General features: G+C 51.3%; 1 protein-coding gene across 1 annotated transcript in view; it reads left to right on the forward strand.

Moving 5' to 3' along the window:
* Window positions 1-18,501, forward strand: part of Megf11 (multiple EGF like domains 11) — a 330,164-nt gene that overhangs the window by 109,595 nt on the left and 202,068 nt on the right. Inside the window, exons 2-4 of the mRNA XM_051156648.1 lie at window positions 4,498-4,601; window positions 10,003-10,104; window positions 12,590-12,690. Coding sequence (XP_051012605.1) covers window positions 4,504-4,601; window positions 10,003-10,104; window positions 12,590-12,690 — 301 coding nt within the window. The 5' untranslated portion in view covers window positions 4,498-4,503. The remainder of the gene's footprint in view (window positions 1-4,497; window positions 4,602-10,002; window positions 10,105-12,589; window positions 12,691-18,501) is intronic.

The raw sequence follows: 18,501 nt of genomic DNA on the forward strand, positions 1-18,501 counted from the left end.
GGCTGCGCTAGAGAGGTCTCTCCTTAGGTCCTTCAGAGCTTGAGGCTTGTGCAGATGCACCACACACCATGACTATTGCAGAGAGAGACATAGCAGGCGGCAGAGAGTAGCCATTCCTGAAAGCCTTTCCCGGAAACGTTTCTGTCACGCTCTCACAGGACTCTAATGTCCCACATAAGCTGTAAAACACCTTCCAATGTTTTCATTCGGCCACTGCCTGAGCTTCCCCCACTGGTTCCCCTAACCTGGCTGCCACAGCTAGCCTGTATGCTGCAGTGTGCTTCTGCCTCCACTTTCCCTCCCCCACCGCTGTATTCACCCCAAGTCTAGTTAACTCCACCAAGGCTTTCCCAGGTCCCCCACTTGCTGCTCTTACTCTTGTTCAGTGGGCCCCAGTCATCTTGAGGGGGCTCTTCTGGTCTTTCAGACATATGCGGGTACTACAGGGACCTCCTGTAAGCCATGGCAGGGGCATGGACTGATTAGACCCCAGTGGCAGAGGCGAGTCACACCTCCTGGCCACCCCTCTGCCCCTACACTCTTGAAGCAGGAGAAAGCTACCTGGCTCCTCTCTCTCTGCTTCTTAGCATATGCAGAGAGAAGGGACAGAGGGGAGAAGCCAGCTGACTTATTTACGTGTCTCTCTCTCTAAAATGATCATAGGGCGTTTTCTTATTTAATTATTAATGCCCCGATGTTGGCTGATATGTTAACCTCTGTCACTCTAAATGGAGTTGCCCAATAACCAAGGGGGCAGGATTGATTTTTTTCCCCCCTGGTCATCTCATAAGCGCATGTCTTTGGTTTGTGTGGTCTCTGAGAGCCCCCAGGAAGTCCCACTAAAGTGACTGGGGAGGAGTTGCCCTCCCACGCCGCCGACAGCTTCTTTCTGGCTGCTATTCTGTCTTCTTAACAGGAGTGTCAGAGACAAGGAGACACAGTTTTTTGAGAGTCAGTCCCTGAGGTGGAGATGTAGGGCTCTCAACCCACCTATGCTTGCTTACAGCGTGTTAGAAAGAAGAAGGAAGCTGCCGGAAAGATAGCAGGGTAGGCAGGGTGACCACACTGGAGCATGGGGCCTCTGCTGTCACTGTCTGGGGCCCCATAGGGATGTTTTCAATGGTCCTGACCTTTGTCAAGCCCTGCTGGGTAGTAGATGGCATGCGACTCGGCAGAGTTGAAGACAGAAAGCAAGCCAAGGCAGAAATGGAGCAGGCGTGAAGGAGCCTAGCCTGATAAAAAAGAGTTGTGTGTGTGCATGTGCGTGCGTGTGTCGGTGTGTGTGTACATATATGCATATGTATATGTGCAGGCTCACATACCCATAGGTGTGCAGAGGCCAGACGAGGACATCAGACATTCTGCTCAATCACTCTCCACCTTATCCCCTTGGTTCAGGGTCTCTCACTAAATCCAGAGCTAGGGTGACAGCCAGCAAGCACCAGTGATCCCTCCTGTCTCCACCGCTCACAGTGCGAGGGTTCCTGGTGTGTGCATGGTTGCACCCAGGGCTGGGATCCAAACTCAGGTCCTCATGCTCATGCAGAAAGCACACTTACTCACTAAGCTGTCTGCTCGGCTTCCTGACTGACTGACTGACTGACTGGCTGGCTGACTGACTGGCTGGCTGGCTGGCTGACTGGCTGGCTGACTGACTGACTGGCTGGCTGGCTGACTGACTGACTGACTGGCTGACTGACTGGCTGGCTGACTGACTGACTGGCTGGCTGGCTGGCTGGCTGGCTGACTGACTGACTGGCTGGCTGGCTGACTGACTGACTGGCTGGCTGGCTGGCTGGCTGGCTGACTGACTGACTGGCTGGCTGGCTGGCTGACTGACTGACTGACTGGCTGGCTGGCTGGCTGGCTGGCTGGTTGATTTTAGTGCTAGCAGTGGAACTCAGGGCCTTGCACACACTATGCAACTGCTGTAGTATTGAGGACATGTGCACGCGTGCACGTGCACACACACACACACACACACACACACACACACACACACACACACACACACACACACCTCAGCCCAGAATACATCTCAGACTTGGCCAGGTTCTGGGAAATCTGAGTGTTAGTGGTTCTGAGAGGCACTGTCATTTCCCCCTAATCCTGGACATCCCTCTCTCTACCCCCACCAGAACTGGCCATGGCCCTGAATAAAGATTTCGTGTCTAAGACCTCAGACTGTCAGTCTAAATACCATTTTCCCCACTCCACCCATTCCCCTCTTCTAGGGTGCTCGCCCATTAGCCAGCCACCGCCCTCTCTGCCGTGGTCCGTCTCCTGTGATCCCTGCCAGTAAGAGGTAAACTGCGCTGCTCAGCTCCGACTCAGCAGAAAAGCTCTAGTGAAGACTTTAGTTGTTGCTGCAGCTACTGCCATTCTTATGAGACAGGGTTTCTCTGTATAGCCCTGGCTGTCCTGGGAATTTCTCTGAGCTCTACCTGACTCTGCCTCCCAAGTACTAGGATTAAAGGCATGCACTGCCACACCTGGCTGAGTAAAGAGCTTGCCCATGATGGTTCTGATCCAAGTATGCATCCTTGTAGCCACCAAGGTCCACAGGAACCAGAGGCCCCATCTCCTTTTATCGTGTGGCCCAGTCCTTTAATATTCAAAGCCTACTGCAGTTAAAGCTGCCATCTCAGGTCCTTTGGAGAGAGAAGCTGAAGATAACAGGCCCTGCCCAAGTGTGTGTCAGGGCCGCACAGGAAACAGGATAAGACATTCTCTGCAATGGACACTCAAGACTCACCTACTTTCCTGCCTTCTGTGTGTACCACTCATTCCTTCCAGAGATGCCTGGCCAGCCCAGACCTCCATAGAAAAGATGGTCCATCCCCTCCCGACTCTCCCTAGCACTAGGCACTCTGTTCTGAATCTACTTGAATCTTATAGTGGAGAGCCAAGTGGTAGAATGGATGGCCGACACTGGCCGCAGCCTCAAGCTATGCTATGTGGACTCCAAGTTGTGTGCATCAGTTGCTGGGCCTCTGCTGCTAGACTCGGGAGGGGAAGATGGTGGGACCAGGGGAGAATTTGGACTCTGCCAATTTAGCAGAGCTGTGGATTCACTCTTTCTTCGGTCTCGGGCATCTGTCGGTGCCCCGATCTCCAGCTAAATTTTCACTGAGCTGGGTGATTTCCAGAATGTATGTAGAAAGTACAGCCCCATTAGTCATTAATTTAGACCCCATGGTTACACGGAGTGTGTGATGATGTGCTTGTTGCTGAGGGAGCTGCTTAGGAATTTAACAAGGAAATGAGTGAGGTGGGAAGCAGAGTGGTGAAGCTTCTGGGAGAAAGGGCGGAGGGGATGCATGGAGTTTCGTATCTGGGGATGGGTGCAAATAGATGTCATTCTTGTTTATCTTCCAAGGAGGATGAATGGTCCTCATCTGAAAACTTAGGACCCGTGGGCTAGACAGCCAACCATTTTGAATCTGAGAACTGATTTCCAATGTCAAAATGTTTTCCAGAACACTCTTAGCTCTGCCTAATGGAAAGTGTATTTCTTTTAGTGTCAATAGTCGAAAAGAAAAGCTACTCTGGAGTTATTAAAACCTTTAAACAAATCACAATTGCACTTCTTCCATGAGTCATGATGTTGGGTCAGCTCACCAAGGATGCTGGGACTCACGAAGTCCAGCTCCACAGGACGTGTCCTCACTGCCCTCTGTCTCCTGAGGCTGTAGTATAGGGTCCTAAGGTCTTGGAGAGTAAGGTCAGGGGCCACACAGCCACCCCAATATGGCTCACTCTCCACGCTCCATAAGCAGCTGTGCGTTGGGGCTCTCTCATTTAGGGAACAAGGTAGTTGGTACTGTGTAGTTCCATTAAATACTCACTGTACATGGGTACTTGGGAGTTGGGGTGGTGCTTGTTAACCTGGGCACATTGCTTCCTTAAAACTGGTTATCCAACTGTCTCGGCCCCTTATATCACAGCAGGGGTGATATTTGGTGATATAGGGCACTGATATCCTATAGGAGGAAAGAGAAGCAGGGGCCCAGTGTTGTAGGTGTCTGTCTCGGCTCAGTTCCCGTGTGGACCACACAGCCAGTTTGCTTCTCTTCCTTGGCACAGGAGGAGTAGGAGGTGATGGGATGACCCAGCCTCGTCAGAGAGGAGGAGGAGGGAGAGGGAAGAGCCTTGACTCTACAATGGCCAGATCTGGGTTTCTGTATCAAAGATAGACTTGGGGGATGGGGTGGTTACACCGAATACTGAGAAGCTTTAGCCAACGCATTGTGTGTGGGCCTCTTGCTAAGGAGATCTTAAGCCATGACTCAGACTCTTCAGTGGCTCAGGGCTGTTGACGTGTTAGTCAACGCTGTAAGTGTGAAACATCCAGTGTTCGCTGCTGTGTGGCAGCTGTGGGAAACGCCGTCTGTTTAGCGCCTATTCCGCCACTCTGAGGGAGGACCAAGTCTTAGCACCAAACAGACGCTGTAATCAAAGTCTGAGTCAGCCCCTCTCTTCTCTGTTCTCACACAGGGCCTGATGGCGCCATCTACAGCGGGCCTCCTTGTTGCCTCCCTTCTGCAAGCTGCCCTCACTCTGAACCCCGAGGACCCCAATGTGTGTAGCCACTGGGAGAGGTAAGGTGGGCAACTCAGAACCTTCACTCCCTGGAGGGCTCACTTCGGGCATGACACTAGAGAAACGCCAGAGTCAGGAGAGGCAGTGGCTGGCTGTGGATGGCCTGATGTCCAACACAGTGAGGCAGGACAGGGCAGCTCAAACTGAAGGGTAGGGTAAAGCAATGTGAATTTCTGAGACCCAGGACCATAGGAGCATGCTAACTTCAGGTGCCAGCATCCTGTTGGCCTATCCTGACCTTCCTCCTTTGTATCCCCACCCTGTATCAGAGACTTTTCTCATTGCATGGCAAAATAGCTAACAAATACAGCTGAAGACAGGAAGAGCTATTTTGGCTCACAGCTTGCAGTGCATCATAACAAGGAAATCCAGGTTGCAGAAATGGGAGGCAGCTGGCCACATGCAGAAAGCAGAGAGATAAGTGGCTTGGCTCCCAGCCCAGGACCCCAGCCCACGGAATGAAGTTGCCCACCTTTAGGCAGAGTCTTTCGACCTCAGTTGACCCAGTCTAGAGTTCCTCCACAGAGGTTTGCCTTCTAGGCGACTCTAGATCTGGTCACACCCAGCATCACACACCCACTTACAGATGGGGGAGTGGAGGCCTGGAGAGTCCAATCGCTGTATACAGCCAGTGTGGTGACAAGAGTGAGGAGGTATGGATTGGCCCTAGGTGTCTTGATCTTGGACTCCGGGATGTCTGTCATAGTCTCTGATGACTGGCAGCAATGGCAGAGTGGACGAATGGGCCATGGCCTGACATAGGAAAGATGAGAAGGCCTCTTCTGTTCCTGGTCTGACTGGAGCAGGAGGCTAGCTCGGACACGGTGGCAGGGCCACATCAGAGGGCCTGCCACCTCCTGGCTGTAGCAGCAAGTCCTAGAGTCTAGGCTAGGTACCTGCAGATGGTCTGACTTTGAAGCACAAGGTTAAAGTATTGATTTTGGTGAGCAGAAAGACAGTGACCAGAGACCCAATCAGGAAAAACCGAATTAAACCCTGGGATTGATTGGCCATGCTGACCAGGATGACTCTGCCACTTAGACACTAATAAATCAAATGAATAAAATTAAGATGAAGACCCAATGGGGGAAATGGATGGTGGAGGAGGGAAAGGAAGATGAGAGAGACCATGAGGATGGATGGCCAGCCCCCTGGGCAGAGAGGAACATCCCACTGATACAAGATCATGCAGGGGTAGCCTAGACACTTGTGAGCCAAGAAGACTGGCTGGAGGCAGAGGGACACTGCCCACTCTGGTGTCTTGTCTGCTGACTGGACGTCCCATCCAGAGTTGTGGTGACATCAAGTCTAAAGCAAAGGATATTTCTGTGGTACCCTGGGAAGAATGTAAAAACGTCTGTGAAGACTTCAGGATGCCCCAACCTGGATTTTTCTATTTGCTAGCTGTGCTTCTTGGGGGAGTCTCTGATCTACTGTGAGCCTATGGCCAGATCCATCCATCAAGGAAAATAAACACTCTCACCTCACAGGTTTGTGGGAAGAGCAAGGGAGGCACCAGTTTCACGAATGTACTTTGCAGTCGTTGCCTTCATATTGGCAGCTCTGGCTCAGGGTGGGATTATTATCAGTCCTGGTGCACACTAGACTTACTCAGGGGTGTGAATGCAGGCTGCAAAGCCCAGCCCAGAGGCTTGGATGCAGTCTTAGCATTTTTCACCTTTCCCCCTTTTCCTCCTGGTTGGTGAATCTACCCATTGTCTCCCAGTGTTCAGGGAGCCTCCCTGGTAGATAGAACGCCTCATTAGTCTCTGACTTGGGGCTTCCGTTCTCAGATAAGCCTGTCCGTCATCCACCAGGTAAGACTGATGCAATAGCCAGGTTCCAGGGTTTCCACTGCCTCTCTAGCCATCTGTGTCTTCTTCCAAGGCGCTCTCCCTCTCTCTCTCTCCCTCCCTCCCCCCCTCTTAAAGAGAGCCACCCTTTATGATAAGACCCATAATGAATCTATCCAAATTTAAAGCCAAACTCTACTTGTCTTACCTGCCCAACCTGATGACCAAGGTTGGAATGTGAGAATATTGGGAGTGAGCTGACTCTTTAGTGGCTGTGGCTCTCAGCTCAGGTCACAGCCCGCATGAGAGAACAGGGAGCCACCCAGGAGTGATGCTCCCTTGTAGCCAGGCTCCCTTGATACTGTGTTTAGATGTGTCTAGTCTGTGCCATTCCAGAGAGCATTTGGTGGGATACTTTGCCAGCTGGATTAGCACCTCTGGAGGCCTCCTCATTAATTACATCCCTCTACCACAAAAACCAGGGTACAGGGCCTGCCCTGAGCTGGGAAGCCTGGTGCTACAAGATGGATCAGCCCTCATTAGCATGTTGGCAAATGAGCAGTGTTAAACTGCCCGGCGGTGAAAGCAGGGCACACACTTCAGGTTGGAGACTTGGCGCTGGTACAAGACCCTCTAGCTGGTCTCGCTCAGCTTACACATCCTACAAAGCTAGGTCCAGCCCTGTGACATCAATAGCTCCTACCTTTAGGACTGGTTCCTTTGCCTCAGTTGGTGCTAGGACAGGAAGTTGAACCACCAAGTGCTCAGCAAAGGTGGGGTATTTATTCTGTAGCAGGACTTGCTCCCTGCCCCCACCATGGTAAGGAGGAAGAACTGTTCCTTGCCTAGCACAGGGGGAAAAACATTGCCTGTCATACTGATGAAGGCTAGCATCTATTAAATACTTACTATGTACTCTGTAAGCATTTTAAGTGTTTTTTTTTTTTTCCTTTTCGCTCCACACATTGTCCTTTAATTCTCACAGTAATCCATGAAGTTCCTCATATTTGTCATAGATTTTTCAAGTGAGGACACGGAGGCTTATGGGAGTTCAATGACATGTTTAAGGACACGCGAGTGAGCGATAGGCTCCACACAGGCCTCCAGGCCCAGGCGCTGACTCATTCATTCCCCTTCAAGAGACAGCCTTGCAAAATGCAGCATGGTACTGTGGCATTTCAGCTGAAGTCCTGTGGGAAGCAAGGCTGGGTCCTGACCTGCCTCTGTTTGTCCTAAGTCTTGTCAATGGACAGGGGTTTGGTCCATGTCTGCATATACTTATTTGCATATACACAACTGGATGATGTGTCTGGGGCACATCTCCCAGTAACCCACATTCAGGTGTGCCTTAACCATCCTCAGTGTCAAACAGAACTCCCTACTTGCCTGGGTCTCTGAGCACTGTGGACCATTCCTGTCCTCCTTGCAGGACTCTAGGCCTTTTGCCTTGCAGGCAGCAGGGAGCAGACTGTGGCCCTACAGCACCCAGCCCCCTTGCAAATGAACCAACAGTTTCCTCAGGCTAAGCAGATGGGCTTTTATAGCCTGAGCCTGGCCATCTGGCCCAGGTCAGTGAGCCTTCTGGGGAAAACACAGCATACCAGTCTACATGGCAATTAATTCCTGACACGCTCTCCAGCCTGCCCAGGAGGTGTGTGCCACGCGTCAGCAGCCAGGCGTCAGTAGTGCCACTTCACGTCACCTGGCCAGGGTGACAAAGGAAAAGCCTGCTTTGGTGAAGCCCAGAACAGCTTTTCTGTGGCGTCCACCTGCTGGTCTAGGTTACAACTAATAGGCAGGATGACAGTGACTCCTTCCACAGGGAGGTCTGGAGACACATCCTCTATGAAACCCCAGCTATGCTGGAGAAGGAATAGACCAGAAGGCCACTGGGAAAACTGGGGAAGTTACTTAGGCTTCCGATGCCATTTCCTTATCTGTAAAGAGGGGTTAGTTCTTTTTTTTACTTTTTAAGAGTGTCTGGGAAGAGTCAGTTCGTCAGGTGTTGACCTAGAAAACATGAGGCTCTGCGTTTGATTTCCCGGAACCCACATTAAACAAGCAAGCAAGCAAGCAAGCAAGCAAACAAACAGGCCGGACAAGGTGATGAACGCTTGTGATCCCAGAATGGGGGAGACAGGCAGGTAGATCCCGGGGACTCACAGCAGCCACCTTAGTCTAGTTGGCAAGTTCCCAGCCAATAAGAGTCCCTGTCTCATAAAGCAAGGTGGCAGGCACCTGAGGGGCAACTGTCAAGGTTGTCCTCAGGCCTCCACTCACATGCACACAAACGAGTACATCTTTATATACCTGTGCCCTCTACACAAACACGTATGAAAAAGTGGGGCTTAAGAAGAATGGGAGGGTTTGATAAAGGGCGTAATATCAGCAGCTGTTGAGACTGGCTGTGGTACTGGGCAAGCTGCCTCTCCCAGCCTCAGTTTCTTCATGTGATGAGGCCACTTATTCAGTTGCTTTAAAGACCATCTCCATCTTAAAGGCCATAAGGACCAGGTGTGATGGCACACACCATTAATGCTAGCACTTGGGAGGCAGGGGCAGGGGCATGGGCAGCCAGATCTCTGTGATTTCAAGGTTTACAGACCGAGTTTCAGGACAGCCAGGGTGACACAGAGAAACCCTGTATCAAACAAAACAAAACAAAAACCCCAGAAAGATTCTATTTTAGAGAGAGAGTCTTGTATGTTGCCCAGGCTCCTCCCGGACTCAATAAATCCTCTAACCTCCAAGCCTGAAGCTATATGGCATGTACTAACACATCTGGATGATATAAAATGTTTTTAAAATTTATTATAATTTATTCATATTACATCCCAATTGTTATCCCCTCACTTGTACCTTCCTGTTCCCACCCTCCCTCTCTCTTCTGCCCTATTCTCCTCCCCTAGACCTCTGACAATAAAATGCTTTTGACTTGTCGAATCTGCCTTCTAGAACCATACAGACTAAACCAAACCTTCCTCCATTATCTGATAAGTAAGGTAGAATTAAAGAAAAATTACCTGGGTCAAAAGTTAATAAGGACATAGTCTAGTTTCTTTTCCTATTATAGTAATAAAATATTCAGACAAAAGTAACTTATGGGAGAAAGGATTTATGTTGGCTCACAATCTGCCCGCTAGCCCTGTAGTGGGGAAGTCACAGCAGGGGTTGATCATATCCTATCCACAGTCAGGAAGAGGAAGGCTGCTGCTGCTGCTGCTGCTGCTGCTGCTGCTGCTGCTGCTGCTGCTGCTGCTTTTTCTGCAGTTCAGGATCCCTAGCCCAGGGAAGTGTTCCACCCACAGTGGGCGGAACTTCCCCCTCAATTAACTTGATCAACAAACTGAGTGCCCTGTGTGTGTGCTCGCTCAGAGGCACATCCTCCAGCTAATTCTGTCAGGTTGACAGTTAACCCTAACCAGCACAGGTGTGGCCTACCTGAGATTCAAGGCAGGAGTCTGGGAGTCGGGAGGGGAGGTCAGAGGTCAGAGCTGGATCCTGGTCTTGGGACTGTGGGCTGGGCAAGTCTGAGGGGGGAGGTGTGTCCTGGTATGGATTTGGCCTTTGCTGATCATGGCTTCCATCTCTCTTGCCTGGTCCTCAGCTATGCCGTGACTGTGCAGGAGTCTTACGCGCACCCTTTTGACCAGATCTACTACACGCGGTGTGCAGATATCCTCAACTGGTTCAAGTGCACCCGGCACCGGTAAGCACTCCTCAGAGGACTGGGGGGGGGGGGGGGGGGGATGGGTGCCCAATGGCATGCCGGGAACTCTCTAATGCTGGCGGTCTGAGACACTAAGCTGCCTTCTGGCTGGGAGTGACGGACTTCATGACCTGTGGGCAGGGCACCCTCAACCAGCAACATGGAAAGTTGATGGATGAGCACCCCCAACTCTGTGTCTCTACCTCATTGGTCCTAGTGGAGAGAGCCGGAGCTGTGTACAGCAGTCACCACGTAGTAGTGACACACCCTATACTGGCTGCTTGACGCTCCCTTCTGACCTCTCTGAGTTTTGCTAGTGTTGCTTGCCCGTGGCCCTAGCCAGAGGCAGAGGCAGCCGTTGACACTGGTCTTGACCTGACCCAGTGTATTCTAGAGCCAGCACTGACTTTTTTTGTTCCAAAGTGTGGCTCCATTGTCTCGGGAGCCTATGCAGCCTTCCATCACCCTGGGGCTGTATGGGCGAGAGGCTGCTTATTACAACAGGCTGTGTTCCTGGAACGTGAATGATTTTGCTAAATTACTGAGTCTCCACGGAGCTTTCCTGATGACCCGGAGTGTGCACGCTGACAGCGGCCCCATCAGTCTGCAGGATGTAGTAGCTTGGTCCAACATCCTCCCCAGAGCAGCCTGGCCCCAGGCCCCAACTGTCCTGCTTCCTACTCTGGGAGTACACGGGCTGGCGACCCAGCAGCAAAGGTGGCTCCTCACCAGGGAGGCACCAGCGTGCAAAATTTGCCTCCTCACTTGAAGACTTGGGGTTCATCTCCTGTGGATGGGCGAATGGCCCAGTGACTTCCGTGTCAACTCTGAATCCTTCTTTATCTGAGAGCTGCATATGTGTGCGCTTATGTGCGCACACAGGTATACAAACACACATACACATGCACACACATGCACACACACACCCCTCCCGACCAAGGACTGCCTTCTTGTGTCGGGGAAGCAGCTTCCTGTGAGGCCAGCTTACCCATTACAGGCTTTTGACAAAGTAGAGTGACCTTAGCTCAATACATTCCCAAATATCACAGATTTCCCATGAGGCCCTCAGTGTCGTTTGTCATGAGGTGAGAATTTTTAAAGATTTGGGAGGGCTGTCCAGGCTGCGGCTCAAGAAACAGCCTCCCAACCCGGCCTGGGATTCTGTGTGAAGCAGGCTGAAAGGACTCTGACCCTCTGCTCTCCATAGAGGAAGAGACAAGGGCAGCCCCTAGGTGCAATGGGGAAATAGAAAGAGCTCTCTGCCTTCAGGACGCTCGCCATTTCTTCTCCTGTCTCTAATGGCCATTTTGAATCTCCTGCACTGATTGCAGCAGGGGCCTTTGCTTATCAATGCCCCATTGTGCCTTCTTCCTAAGGAGTCAGTGCACACACCAGCCCCCTCCTGCCTTACTCTCTCAGATATACTCTGAAAGGCCAGAGAGCCACCAGAGGGAGAGCTGGTGACTCTGCAATATGAGTGAACTGGGTTTGAATCCTGCTTCTCAAGGTAATGTATTTTTTTATTAGCCTATATGAATTGTACAAAATAACAGGTCTTATTATGACATTTTCATATGGGAGTATAATATACCTTGATCATAATCCATCTCCCCCCCCTCTCGTTTCCCTTTCTCGTGTGACCCTGACATTTATTAGCTGAGTGACCGAAAGCAAGTCATTAACCTATCTGCGTATCCATCCCTCATCCATAAAACAAAGGGTGGTGGGTGGGTGGGGAACATAAAATAAGAATGAAAGCTCTAAAAGACAAATGAAAGAAATGGGATTAACGGAGCGTGGTGATGGGGCGGGACGATGGTCCCTCACTCAGGAGGCCTACTGGGAGAATCTTGCGTATAAATCTCTGGCCCAGACCCAAGTCCCAAAAATTGTGCCTCCGTAAGGACTAGAACCCAGGTCTCTCTCTGGCTCTCAGTGCCCAACACGACTCCAGCAGCTTTTGCCTGAGGGCATGGTGAGAGCCTCCCAGGGAACAGCACGCCCTCTGCAGGACGCCTGAGGAGGTTCATGTGGACTACCACAGTCAGGCCCAGGGAGTCCACTTGCAGCCTCTCCTACTGAGGCACAGACTGGCAGCGGCACCAAAGCTGTCAGAACTCAATTCCTGCCCAGGTCCCTAGGGTTTCCTGAGTCCAAGACCTGGTGTTTTTAAGGACCCTAGGGAAGCCCACCTCTGTGGCCCATCACAATGTCACTCTAACAGCCTTCTCGGCAGCCCCTGTGTCTGGAGGAGATTGGGAAGTCAGCAGGTTTCCCAAGCACCGCTTGGGTAATACATTCTGCACCACGGCGGCCCACATCCCACCATCGATTTTTCTTTATTGCATTCTTTCATATTCGAAGCCGCCATGCATTTTAAAGTAATTATTGAATGGCATCCTCGATAGAGCTTAACACAAATATCATTCTAAACGGGATGGATTGATTTTCAATCCTTTCAAGTGGCTCTCTCCCTCATGTCTAGGATCAGCTATAAGACGGCGTATAGGCGCGGCCTCCGGACCATGTACCGCCGGAGATCTCAGTGCTGCCCTGGTTACTACGAGAATGGAGACTTTTGCATTCGTAAGTAGGGGCCTTTGTGGAGATGGGAGGGGAGTGGAGAGAGCTGCAACCCACCCCAAAGCTTGCACGGTACCAATGCATAGAGGTGATTCTGCACTTGGTGGGGAAAAAAATTAGTGAGGTTTAGCCTCAAACCAACCAACCTCCCACCAGGGCATATGGAAGTAGACAGTTCTAGGCCCTGAAGTGGGTGAGAGAGAAGCAGATCCTTCTGGAATGGACCCTTGTGAAGGAGCAAGAAGAAGGAATTCCAAGTGGCTGGTACAGGGTGACACTGCCTAGATGCTCGGAAGATCGTTGTTGGAGGGGTGGAGATGACAAATAAGAGGGTGGACTGTTGGATGGACGGGAGCCGAAGAGGGAGGAAGGCAGGAGGACAGCATGGCTGGATGGCCTGGGTAGATCAGAACCCGAGGAGAGGTTCCCGGAGGAAGAGGGACTGCTAAAGAGATGGATTCACCAAAGGTGAGCATTGCTTTTTTTTTTTCCTTGTTCAATTTACAGCTGCCCAGAGAATAGGAGGAATAGTGTACAGCAGGAAAGCAAGAGTTGCTGGTGGCTACAGGTTCCCACGCAGGGGATGCGCAGGAGTGATAGCTCTGGCCCCAGCTCACTGGCCATATGGCACTAGGCAAGTGTCTTCTCTCAGAGCCACCTCTGACCAGTGAGTTGGGACACCAAAGACTCTCCAGGGGGATATTTGGATATTTTCTCAACCGTAGGGGTTCATGAAGACTGGGAAGTCCCCCTAAAATGACGCTTAGGGAGCCTATTCATGCCCTCCACTCAGACAGTGGTGAGACTTGTGAGAATTCTCCTGGCCTAGAAAGAACTTGGGCAGGCAAGTGTGCTGGAGTTGGGAATGGCAGGATGGTTTCCCTCCTGGGGTTACACCACCTCTCCTGCTAGAAAAGCTTGATTCTAATCGCCCTACAGGAGGAGGGGAAGGTGCTCCTCAGGTCAGCTTACTAGTGACGGTGCTCCAGGAAAAGTACAAAGAAGTGTGTACTAGCCGGATCGCTGAGGCTTTTCCTGTTACATGGCTGAGGACCAGGCTAGGGACGAGGCCTTGCCTGGCACCTCATCTTGAATGGGGGCACTCTGGAGGTATCCTGGTAGAGGTGAGATCAGCACTGACAGCTGCTGCTGTGATCACACAGGCATGGCAAGGAGTCAGCAAGCCCTAACAGGACGATGTGTCAGAGATGCTGTGGAGCAGGTCTGGGTTTGAGTCTTGCTCTGCCACTTCCATCTTCTTCCTTCGTTGTCATGGAGTCCAGCATCCAAGGTGTGCAGGGCACCGTTCTTAACTGGGTCCTACTGTCAACCAGCAGCCCTGCGGGATAAGTTATTGCTTCTCTTATTTTGCAGATAGGGGAACTGAGTCACAGAGGACAATAAGTAATTTGGTCGAGGTCACCTAACCAGGAAGTGGCAGAGTGTGGGCTTGAGTCTAGGCTGTCTGGCTCCAGGGGCTGAGCACTCAAGCAGGTTAGACAGATCTACTGTTGCTTCAAGAAACCATGTGAGATTTTACATCTGTTTACCTCAGTTTGCAAACCTGTAAAATGGGGTCAGCATTAGCTGCACCTCTAGATAGATACAGAGGACGGCCTTTGCAAAAGTCGGTTCCCATCTCTGGAGCTTCAGCTCTCCCCATTTTGTTATTTCAGTCTTGGCTTCGACTTTAATTGCTCAAGGGGATTCATAAACATTTCCCTGGGGATAAAAGCTGTGCATATTAGTCAGGGCTCGTTAGAGGAACGGAACTAATGGGATGAGTCTATATTGAGAGGATTTATTAGATTGGATTGCACAAATGTAGTCCAAGTAGTCTGACAATGGCCGTCTCACACCAGAGAGGTTGAGAACCCAGTAGTTGCTCAGTCCCCGAGGCTGTTTGTCGCAGCAGTTCCAGGCTCCTGAAGAACCGTTGGAAGCCCGAGGAAGCTGCTTCTATCAGCAAAGGAACCCGCAGCAGCTGTAACAGGGGAAGTGAACTCACCAGCAAGAGAGAGGGCCAAGCCAAGCAACAAAGCAAAGCCTTCCTTCCGTGTCTGTGTGTGTGTGTGTGTGTGTGTGTGTGTGTGTGTGTGTGTGTGCGTGTGTGCGCATGCGCGTGTGCGTGCACGCCTGTGCACACACGAGCTTCTATAGGAGCCTAAGGCACTCTAGATTAGGCCCTCCCTAGATGACCTCATTACCTCTGTAAGACTCTGTCTCCTAATAAGGTCATGTCGGAGGAACGGAGGGCCAAGGCAGGAATGTTGAAGGGACACCATGTAGCCCACGGCACTGCCAGCAGCCTCTTCTTCCTGCTCACAGAGATGGGGAGAGCGGGGTGGCAGCCAGCCCTGCGCAGGCTTCGTCACCTGTCCAAGAGACAATGTAGACTCCAAGGTGGGAGAACCTGTGAGTGGGGGACATGTGGTAGTGACATGGTGAAGAGCTGCCCCAGTCCAGCATGTGCTCTGGGCAGGGGAGGGGCTAGCAATCTGATCCTCAGCCAACCTTCTTCGAGCCTTGATCCTCACAGGCAGAAGGAGAAAGAGCTTTGATGGATTCTGACACTAACTTGCTGTACAATCTTAGGCAAGTCCCTTGGCCTCTCTGAGCCCTCCTGCACATGGAAAGAGGAAGAGAAGACAGGGCGTACAGGAAAGCAGAAAGCTCAGTACAGACGTAGGGGGAAGGGTTTCTCTCCCTTTGTTCCATTTCCGCTGTCCACAGTGGCCATCCTCGTCTGGAACATTGCTCCTGAGATGCTCGCCCCTGCTTTCCTCGGTCACACCCTGCCCTTACCTGTAGTCTGCAGACTGAGCCCCTTTGGTTCTCAAGTATCAAAGATTTTCCAAAGATCACAGGGCACGGGCATCTTTCGTCCTCTACTTGAAAGAGCGTTGGTGCCTCTGCCTGTGTGGGGCTGCTGCTTTTATGTCCCTGCCGAGCAGACTGTCACCTACAGGGATGGTTGCGGCATTGAGGGGAAACCACTGGTGGGGCATCAGACTGGATGCGTTGGGTTATGCTGCAGTGACATACAGCACTGAAGTCCCAGCGGCTTCCAACAGCAACATTTGTTTCCTTGTTCCTGTCTTCTGTCTATCTGGGCTCTCTGAGGTTGGTTCCTTGCCAGCATCAAACCAGAACCTTGGCTGGTGGCACAGCCCGCTCGCTGGAATGCTGTGAGATTCCAGGGCACAGGGAAGTGACTCTGGCTCCTATTGAAGGTGGAGATCCAGGGATATTTAGTGAGCATCGCCAAAGCTCCTCAGAGTCCCAAGGGATGCCTCAGTGCTCAGTTCAGTTCCCCCAACAGTATTGTTGTGGCACCCGCTAACTCAAAACAGTCCCTGTGTACTCTCCATCAAAGTGGGCGGCTTGACTATGGCTTGTCAGTACTACCTGAGGCCGTTTCCTAGCGGACTGCATACTTGAACCTCTGACAAGCTCCCTGGTGGTGCTGCAGCTGCTCCTGGGACCCTCCTTTGGGGGACCCCTGGGCACCCCTTCTCCAGCACCTACACCCAGCAGGTGCCTCCCAGAGGCCCATCTTTGATGATCAGTTGCTCTCCCAAAGAGTAGGAGGGAAAAAAGCAGGGGTTGCAGGAATGGCCCAGTTGGCCACTGTTGGCCCAGTCGCCTAGTCTGCCATTTCCTTTGCCTCATTTGTTCCAGGGGGCAGCTAGCTCCCCCCAAACATCTGGGCAATGTTCTCTGGCATTCCTGGGGGCCCCCAAGGACTACCAGTTTACCTTCTGCTTTGCGCTTTTCATGGTGAGTCACAAATGGAAGGACTAAGCAGAAACTCCAGGCACGTCTGTGGCTAACAGGTAGGCAAGCCTGTATAGAAATGGAGGTGGGTGGACCCCCCCCCCCAAGAGGGATGATCTGCTGCTGGTGGGGGTGGGAAGCAATGGAGGGCAGGGGTGGGTGGGAAACAGGGTGCACAGAGTTTGTTCTTGGTGCTGGGGATTGAAACCAGTACATGCTGCACCCATTGCAAGTGAGCCGTGCAACCAGTTATCACTTGCATATAGCACATAATGTTCGCAAAGCACCTTGCTTGTCATCTGATGTCTCATTCTCCTTCCAGGTTCTTCAACCTCCTTTTTTTTTCCCCCCTGAAAGATCTGAGTTCGAGGCTGCAGGTGGCATCACCTTGCCCGTTTGTGTGGGGCAGGGGATGGGGTGGCTCAGGTTCTCTTTCATGCTTGTTGAGCTCTCTCCGGGGGGGGGGGGCCAGGAGGGGGACCCCAGGTCCTTCTGCATGCTCTTTGAGTTGTCTACCAGTGTGGCTTATCCTCAGATGTCTCCAAGGATCTTTAATAGTTCTTTCTGGGAGGTCTCAATTCTTTTTCTTCTGGAAGCCTGAGCCTGGCCTCTCATGGATGGCGGCTTAGCCGTGACACTGAGTTGGATTATGTTCGCTGCATTCTGGATTTATTATTGCAATGGTCTGAAGTGAGGATGTGTCTGTGTTTGGAGTTATTTATATATTTATATATATATATTTCATTTCGTGTGTGTGTGTGAGAGAGAGAGAGAGAGAGAGAGAGAGAGAGAGAGAGAGAGAGAGAGAGAGAGAGAAGGAAGGAATGTGCGTACGCATGCTCTTGGAGGCCAGGAGAGGGCATCAGATCCCCTGGAGCTAGAGAGACAGGTGGTTGTGGTCTACTCAACATGGACCATGGGAACTGAACTCATGTCGTCTGGAAAGCAGCATGTTCTGAGCCATCTCTCAGTCCTGGAGTTTATTTTTATTTTATACCCTTTGCCCTCACAGGCACACATCTTCAAGGTAAAGACTCATGCCTTTCAACAGTCTGGGATGCTATCAACCATGGCTCCTCACCAGTCGCCTCCCTCCGCCCTCCACCCCCTCCACACCCTCACATTAGAGTCCCAGCGTGCCAGGCCCTCTCACCCCATCCTCTCAGTCTTCCAAGTCTTCATTTTTCACCCCTTATCTCCAGTGTCTCGCCTTGAGTGAGCGCCTCAGATCCACGGTTTACATCCTCTACAGCTCCACTAATTAACCTGTCTGCTGAGGTCTGAACTTCAGTTGCTCACGGTTCATTCCTAGGGCTTTATTGAAGCTGTTTTAGAAACACGTGCTTGTTTTTGTCTGCAGGGTCCTTTCTCACAACCGGCTCTGTTCTTGTGTTTATAGCTTGAAATATGTTAAACATATTTCTTTTATAGCTTTGTCTAGATCCTTCTGTCTGGGACTTTCAGTTCTGTTAATTAGCTCAGCTCTTTGGAGTAACCAATCTCCTGCTTGTGACACCTGCAGAGTGGTCACGATGGTAGAATGTCTTCCTTTAGAGGGAGTCACTTTTTTTTTTAATATCAAATGTGTGTGCATGCATGAGTGTGCATGCGCCTGTGTCTGCACACATGTTTTCAGGCATATGCATAAGTACATTGTGTGCATATGAGCGTGTGTGTGAGTGGAGATCAGAGGCCAATGCTGGTTGTCTTCTTCAGCCACTCTCCACCTTGGTCTTGATCGAAACTCAAGCCCTCACGCTTGTGTAACAAGAACGGTAGCAACTGAGCCGTGGCCTCAGCTCCTGGCTGTTTGTTTTTCAGCCTCTTCTTCCCCACACCCTGCTTGTATAGGGGCCCTGCCCATTGCTTTTGCATTTTCCCATGAACAACTAATGGTTTTCACTGCCTTGAGACCACCCTCTGGTCTGATGGCTTGGCCTGGGATTCCCATGTGTAGCAAAGGTATGGGTTGCTGTTTTATTTTTTTTCTCTCCTTTCTCTCTCTCTCTCTCTCTCCTCTGTTTAATTGGTGTGAAA

The sequence above is a fragment of the Acomys russatus genome, chromosome 14 (assembly GCF_903995435.1).
Source record: "Acomys russatus chromosome 14, mAcoRus1.1, whole genome shotgun sequence".
Classification (NCBI taxonomy): Eukaryota; Metazoa; Chordata; class Mammalia; order Rodentia; family Muridae; genus Acomys; species Acomys russatus.